Source organism: Leguminivora glycinivorella, chromosome 8, assembly GCF_023078275.1.
Source record: "Leguminivora glycinivorella isolate SPB_JAAS2020 chromosome 8, LegGlyc_1.1, whole genome shotgun sequence".
Lineage (NCBI taxonomy): Eukaryota > Metazoa > Arthropoda > Insecta > Lepidoptera > Tortricidae > Leguminivora > Leguminivora glycinivorella.
In genome coordinates, this window is record NC_062978.1 from 24388232 (window position 1) to 24396749 (window position 8518).

The 8518-nt window shown below is 34.8% G+C and overlaps 1 protein-coding gene across 1 annotated transcript; it reads right to left on the reverse strand.

Moving 5' to 3' along the window:
- Window positions 1-1012: 1012 nt before the first annotated feature.
- LOC125229140 lies at window positions 1013-5009 on the reverse strand. The gene is made up of 5 exons (XM_048133920.1): window positions 4975-5009; window positions 2654-2725; window positions 2457-2561; window positions 2238-2348; window positions 1013-2054 (listed from the first exon to the last, which is right to left on the reverse strand). Exons 1-5 carry the CDS (start codon window positions 5007-5009, stop codon window positions 1670-1672), a joined length of 708 nt encoding a protein of 235 aa, XP_047989877.1. The 3' UTR covers window positions 1013-1669.
- Window positions 5010-8518: the final 3509 nt, after the last annotated feature.

An 8518-nucleotide genomic window follows, 5' to 3' on the forward strand; every position in this document is an offset into this window, starting at 1 on the left:
AGAAATATAATTTTCTTTGTTTTTTGCTATGACCTTTAACCTACCAGTCATTTCTCCTAATTCACGAATAAACAAATGACAATCATAGCCCGATAAATTATGAAAAAATACCGGTATAAACTTTGGTAAACGAAATTGAATATTGCAAAACGAATGAGCAGCGCCTCTAAAGCTACCTGTGAGGTGACAATGATCTCTAACTGCATCGTCTAACAGCAATTTATTACAAAGAAAACAATACTTCGCATTTTTAAACTGGTTTTCTTCGTCCTTTGTAAGCTTTAATGGAGCAGGGCTATTATATATTTCCTTTATCTTAGTTACATCACTTTTCAGATAGGTGAGAAATTTACTAACGCAATCTAGCCCCCTATAACTAACATATTTGTTGAGTGAGCTATCATAAGAACACACAATATAATACGCAAAGGCAGCCGGAACGTGTTTATGTAACGTGGTAGTACACTTTGAATTAAGCTCATCATCTGTTTTAGGTTGTAATATACATTCAAAATCGGCATATATTACAAACGGATTTAATTGCATTCGTTCAAAATGTTTGAACTGGATGTGAGTGCCGGGATCGGGTAATACTGTTGCAACACCACCACAAACATGCTTATTAAATTTATCCTCGTTGTTAAAAAATAATAAACACTCATCACAAAAATAAATTTTTCCATTATGTTTCGTTAACTGTGTCTTTAAAAGTCTACCTAAATTTTTTATCAAGCAATAATGTGATTGGTTACCCTTTTCCAGCATTAACAAATTAACATGATGTTTGCGTTTTGTCTTAGTTTTGTATAATGGTCCAACAACTTCATTTTTTCTTAATCCATAAACATTAATGCTTATATTTGGGTTATTATTTTCAAATATTTTGATATCAGAGAGGCCAACAGGGAAGGTCATGTTTTTTATATTGAGAAAGTTATCGAAATGAGGATAAGACGCTATACGATCCTGATTGTTTTGTACGGGAAATAATGCGGCAATTATGCTCCATAAAAAACAGAAATTGTCATTGTTTTTAATATTTACACAAGCTCTTCGATGTTTTATTAACTTTGGTAATTCTATAAATCTAGACGCTCTAAGAGGATTATATTTGTTTATGTTTATCTCGAGATATAAGTTTCGTAGAAAGCTCCAGCCACTGTCCCGTTCTTGAAATTCATCAATTTTCGTGCTCAATGTCTTCAAAATGGTTGAAAATATTTCTTTAAATTCGTAACTTTGATGTAAAATGATATTTTGCGTAGCGAATGATTTAATTTCACATGCTTCATTTTTCGGCAAACCAAATTCAGCAAACAGTTCAAAGTTAACCTTTATAGATCCAAAAGCAAGCCTTCTCGCTTCGAGAATATGTTTAATATGTCTACGAAGAGCGCACAGAAACTTTACCGGTGAGTCATGGAGGCTACTCTCTGGTCCACGCACTCTGTATGATGCTATTCTACTACGGAAAGCGCTGCTTATTTTTTCAATATCAGGAGTTAATTGAACAGAGTTATTATTTTTATGCAAGTTAGTGCGCAAGTGAGCAGAAAAGGCTTTACTTGGAATACTTATGTCACACACTGAACAAAATATGGAGCTATTATGAGGCATTTTGCCTATTGACATAGGAATAGACTAAATTAGACGTAAAAAAGATTAAAGATTATTGGCTTTTTTTATCTGGGAAAAAGGTTCCTTCATCTGTAAAGTCGTCCTTACAACGCTTTAGAATCTTATTTATTCTATCTACTATATCCGAAACGGAATCCACACGATATTTAAAATTAACCAGCGCTTTCTCCCAACGGGCTTCAGATGGAACGTTTTGAATATCTACTACGTTATACAGTTTAAGATCAATAAAAAGATCACCGGTTAACGAAGCTGTGCGACGCACGTAGCCGCCTGGGACGCGACGTATCAGCACGGACGACAGAGAGTTGGCAGCGGATGCTCGACGCTGGGCTTCAACATGTCCTTCGTCACCCCAGTTTGAAAACCAGCCTGGCTTACAATCAGGTGTCTCTTTCTTCGACTTGGTTGTCGTACTGGAATATTAAAAACTTATTTATATTATCGAATACAACAAAATATAATTAGTTAATTAGGTAAGTACTTAACATTTAAGAATTTAAATACTATGGTTTAAAATGTTTAGATTCAAAGGCTAATTACAATTAGTTAAGTAAATATATGTATTACATATAAAATAACTGAATTGAATTAATTACCTTTTAGTTTTGTCTTCTTCATCAAGGTCAGTGTCACTGTCCTGCAACGTATCAGTTATTAACACGGACGATGCGTGCTTTTTCACAGTTTTCTTTGGTTTGATCTTCTTGCTGTAATATTAAAAACTTTATATTACTTCCAGTTCTCATAAATAAAGAGAAATAAATAAAAAGTTCGCATTTGTAGACAAGTTTTCAAACACAGTTTTAATTAATTACCTTTTACTAGCACATTCTTCGACGACGTTTCTGTCCAGCGACCAGCCCGCGTCACGTTTCGGGATCTGAGAAGCGTTTTTCCTTTTGGTTGTTTTCTTCTGAGTCCTACAATACATAGTGATTATCCATTAGATCATTAATAATAACAAAAATTAATAATAAGTCAATAAAATCTTAAATTTAATTAAAATACATACTTTAATGATCCAGGTTCATCCTCAGAGTCGAGGTCTTTCTTAGACTGGATTACATGGTACTCAAAGTCAGACCTGAAAATAAAAAATAAGATTCTGTTATGTTCAGTCGAACGAGATTTCACAGTTGTACTTGTACCTCTCTCCAGCGAGGGTTATAAATTTTAAGTTAAAGTTAATACCAATACGCACTTAACTCGCATAAAACTGCTACTTAGAAGGATACTTATCGGTAAATTTAATCGAGAACAAACATCACTCAACACCATATTCAGAATAGTTTATAGCTAAATAAAATATTACAAACTTACGAGCATTGTTTCAAGGTGAATTTCTCCGTGTACGTAAAACTCGCACTGTAACACTTGCACTTGTTAGAAAATAGTACAGGAAATGAATAAGCCAGGGGTTTTATTAATAAAACGAAACTGACGTAAAGTCATGAGTTAACAACCTAAAAGCAAATTATAACTAACATAAACTACAACATTTGCAAAAATACAGTAAGAAACCAATATAATACAAAGGTTGATCATCACTGTAATATAATATTCAACTCAGCTAATTATTGAAAAACAAAAGTGTAATATTTCTTTTGTCGGAAACAAGATCCGCATAAAGGTTCCGGCACTAATCAAACGAATGTCGCCGCGTTAAGACCGCGTTCAATGTGCAAGCTATAATAGCTAATAGCTATACTATATTTTGTTACTACGAAGTTATAAATAGAGCATTTAATAAATTAAAATTACAACAGTTCGAGATTTCAAGCCGGGTGCATTATCAGTTTCAAAATCAGAATGGTATGTATTTTACTTTTATTATATTCTGGTATCTTTGAGTACTTTTATTTGGTGTTGAAATATATTTAACTTGATATTTTTTTACAGGGCTCGCAACCTATTAACCACGCTGCTGAAATGACTGAAACCACACCATTTTATTCGCAAGTTTGTGAAAAACCGAATGATCCGCTCAATTATTCTCAAGACATGGATGCGTACCTGAAATACCAGGATTTGCTCCTGAATCCATCTTTAGAAATTCCATTATCAGGTACACCAGCAAAAAGTCAGAAGAAAATCGCTAAGAAAGGAAAGAGGAAAATAAAAGAAATGGGTTTAAATTCCCATGTCATCAGAAAGGTTACAAAAGGAAAGCGTCTGATTAAAATCAGTATATCCGATTTGGAGCAATCAAATATCGAATCTAATGGGGTTACAGTACAATATGTTGTTCAAGATGACTATGATGAGTTATTAAATGCAACTGAAGGTCTGGTAGAAAAAATTGTAAAAAAGTTGAGTGAAGTGAGTAATTATTAGAAAATTTTATGTTATAAAATGTACTTTACTTTTTAGTTAGTCGTCGTGCTTGTAATATTTCTCATTACTTAAATAAAATGGTTTCATGATAAATTAATTGTTTTATTTTTAACATACTAAAACATAGAGAATAAATACGATATTATTTTTAGAGTTTTACCACTCACAATATAGTTGAAATATGTATACTGAGATCTATTTTATATCAAAACCATTTATAATTCATGTAAATCGTGATCATTTTATAAGATAAACATAGCGAGTGAGCAACCAGGTAAACTGACTCAAATTACAACTAAATGAGTGATTGCAATTTCGCATACTGTTCAATGTATGTCATGATTTTAATATAATCAAAATTTGAACCTTATATCTTTATGAAAAGTTCTGCTTTGCAAAGTGCAGTATATGACATACGCTAGCCTTTAATTTATACTGAACTCTTTGTTATGGGTGTCAAAGAAGATCATATTTTATATACGTTATTTTAAACCATATATTACAAAATTCGTAGTAGATATGACGTGGGAGTACGTAATCCGAAACAGCCAATAGCATAACTGGGTCTACATCACACTTATAAAGTTTTTACAATGTTTCATATAAATAAAAATGGTGATGTGTAGTATGTCGGGTTGTGACGACCGACAACCTCAACACGTAAACCATTCCTTGGCTTGGCCAACCGAGGCATGTAGTGTTGAATTCGAGACTTGGGGATCTCTGTATTTACGCGGTCGATAGATATGGAATCCCATACCCGGAGGGGGTCAAACTCAATCGATGCATGTAAAACGCGACTACACCAGAGTTCACACTTTGGGGGTCCATTCGTGTTCTGCGACGCTGACGAGCTGATCAGACACGTTGTGTGTAAACGCCACTGTCAATCGAGCAAACGCTTGAGAGAGACCACATCTGAGATTGGCCACCTCGGAGAGTGTGTTGCGTTAAGCTTTTGCTATTTAATATCATACCTAACTTAACTTTACGGCTTACATTTTCGAAATGGACCATTTAACAACGAACACCATACTTCATCTGTTTCAATCAAATGAACGAATCCGAAATGTTAAGTTAAAAATCTGATTGCGCTTTTACAGTTCACAAGTTCTAATTCTAAATATGCAATCGTAAACCTTGTGTGCTTTTTAAACCATCAGAAAACCTATTGAGAGTTTCAAATCATGAGAAAGCCGATTAGGAGTTTTAAATTATCTGAAAACCTATTGAGAGTTTCAAATCATGAGAAAGCCGATTAGGAGTTTTAAATCATCAGAAAACCTATTGAGAGTTTCAAATCATGAGAAAGCCGATTAGGAGTTTTAAATCATCTGAAAACCTATTGAGAGTTTCAAATCATGAGAAAGCCGATTAGGAGTTTTAAATCATCAGAAAACCTGAAAACCTATTGGGAGTTTTAAATCACCAATAAACCTGAGTACGAGTCCTAAATATGAAGTGATATTGGGAGTTTTCAAATCTTTGATTTGAAACTCCCAATAATCACCTACTAAGAAGTTTTGACCTGACATATAATGAACCAGTTCTCGCACTAGTGCGTTAAAAAAGCACCATCTGTACTGAAAATTAATATTTTGGTGAAAAGCCAATATGTGTCACGTGGTAGCATAATTATTTCTAGCTAGGTACTAAGGATTATTTATATAGGATTTACATACTTCATACTAAGAATAGTACTTCGATTTTTTTAGCGCCACCTATTAAGTACTATCTTCATATCCATATATTATATCTTTTTTTTTTTTTTCAAAATGTGTATTGACATAATATCATGATTTTAAAAGAAAGAAATATGACTGTCATTTGTTCTTTTAAAGAATAAAAACACGCAAAAATATTTGGAGGAAATATGATTTTGGCCATCCAGGCTGCGAACAGCACCATCTAGTTTTAAGAGTTTTGAATGATTCACGGTTATTTTCATTAGACTTATATTGACCGGGATATAGACCGTGATTACCTTTTTGATTTTTGTCGAGCTCCCGATATTTCGACGCAGTTGCATGCATCATGATCACGGAAAACTGACGAAGGCGGGTGGATGTTAAAGTTGCATAGACAGCGCGCGATCTACCCTCCTTCGCGCGCGTCGGCTGCGTTCACTTTCAGCGTTACCACTGGTCGCATTCACACTCGATGACTCGGTCTATATCCCGGTCAATATAAGTCTAATCTAGTTTTAAGCCTAAAATGCATTACATTTGAGGGATATGCTTTTTAACACGCTTTTATTAGGTCGTCGTGTATGTAACTATGTATGTAATGGAATCTAAGGAAGCTAATTTAACCATCTTCCAGGAGTCGTAGCGTAATGAAAATTGGCAGCTATATGTAGTTCCGATGACAATACAATAATATGGTACTGTTGAGCTGATCTGATGATGGAGCCGGAAGATATGAACTGGAACTACATGATGGAACATCGTATCATAGCTGTTTTTGGGCTTCTTAGGAAAGTCTTGTAATGAACTTTAACTACAATTAGGTTTCAAGGTCTGATGATGGAGCCGGAAGATATGAGCTGGAACTACATGATGGAACATCGTATCATAGCTGTTTTTGGGCTTCTTAGAAAAGTCTTGTAATGAACTTTGACTACGATTAGGTTGCAAGGTCTGATGATGGAGCCGGAAGATATGAACTGGAACTACATGATGGAACACCGTATCATAGCTGTTTTTGGGCTTCTTAGAAAAGTCTTGTAATGAACTTTGACTGCGATTAGGTTTCAAGGTCTGATGATGCAGCCGGAAGATATGAACTGGAACTACATGATGGAACATCGTATCATAGCTGTTTTTGGGCTTCTTAGAAAAGTCTTGTAATGAACTATGACTACGATTAGGTTTCAAGGCCTGATGATGGTGCCGGAAGATAAGAACAGAAAAAAAGGGGGCACTAATATTAATATTTGACATTTTAAAACATATCAAGTTAAGAATATAGTCCAAATTGTCAAAACAGACAGAGGTTCAAAAGTTTTAAGCCCGTGTTAAGAGATGGCAGTCTATGCATTGTGAGTACACATTGTGCTTTGACAGTAACGATATAATCTTGATCCTCTTTGTTATTATAAAAAGTCTATCACGTCGATAAATGACGCATTAGACATCAAAAATTAGAACTGTTATAGTTAGTACTAAAAACATTTTAGACACGTATTTCTTATAATTTAAATTTAGTATAAGTCAAGTCGACACTTCGTTTGCCAGTTTGCGGTAGTAACAGCGACATCTAGCGAGTAATTCAATAAACTTTTTCAACAAAATCTTTACCGTAGAACTAAGTTACTTCCTAACATATTAAATGGTTCTTGCTTCCTAACTACAAACCATGAAGGATACAAACAAGCAAACACAATACTTGACAGTAAGCGATTGCCGTCTCCCATGGATGTAGCAATAGTAACGCCAGAGGGACTTGTAAGTACGTTGCTGGCCTTTAACTCTCATCTTGAAAACATATTTTATTAACTGTTGTTTCATAACAGAAACCCTGTTATAATTAATCTATGCCTTCACCAGTTGGTGTAGTGGAAAGTAGTATACTGACCGGTGGCACAGTCAGCGCTCGCGGGTACGCAGCGACCGTCGCCGCACATTCGCTCGTCGGGGGGCGCTCAAGGGGGGAAGCATGAAAGAAAGATCAACGTAGTATTTAAAATAAGTTGGGTTAGCGTTTTCTTGTGACCTTTAAGAGCAAACAAAGGGGGGCTCGGGGGGCGAAGCCCCCGCATGAAAGAAAGATCAACATAGTATTTAAGATAAGTTGGGTTAGCGTTTTCTTGTGACCTTTAAGAGCAAACAAAGGGGGGCTCGGGGGGCGAAGCCCCCCGCATAAAAGAAAGATAAACGTTGTATTTAAAATAAGTTAGGTAATGGTTTTCCTGTGACCCTTAAGAGCAAATAAAGGGGGGCTCGGCAAAAAAGAAATACTTAAATTTTGTTTGAATTGTTGTAGTTCTAATCGAGTCAAACAAAATCCCACTAGCTGAGAGCTTCAAAACAATGTATGGCGAAAGTATGTCTCTCTAATGTCTTCAAAAAGTCCGCGATGGGCCGATGGCACATGTCTATATTGTCTATCTTTTACGGATAACTTACTAGGTATAAACATTTTTATGATAATACCGTAATAAGAAGGTAGCCGCTACTTATTATTAAGTAGCAATTAGCAATAAGTACACGTTAAGCCACAAATGGCATGTAAAATCCGCCTGCTTGAAATAAATTTATGTATAAATGTTAAAAGTATTTCATTATTAATGACTAAAAAGTATAAAATAAATTAATAGTTTAAAAAACACTATAAAACACGCTTTTATCAATGCACGTAAAAGCCAAAAATAAATTATGGATCGTTCAAGTTGTCTCTATTTGTGAGCTGAAGTTTAAAAACTATGTGCTTTTAATTATAATATTTGATTGTAAAAGCGTGGGGCGCTGGAACAGGAAAGACTTTCTTGTAAACAAATACTAATCCGAACTTCCTGGCGAATGAAGTTGCATAAGAACATAAC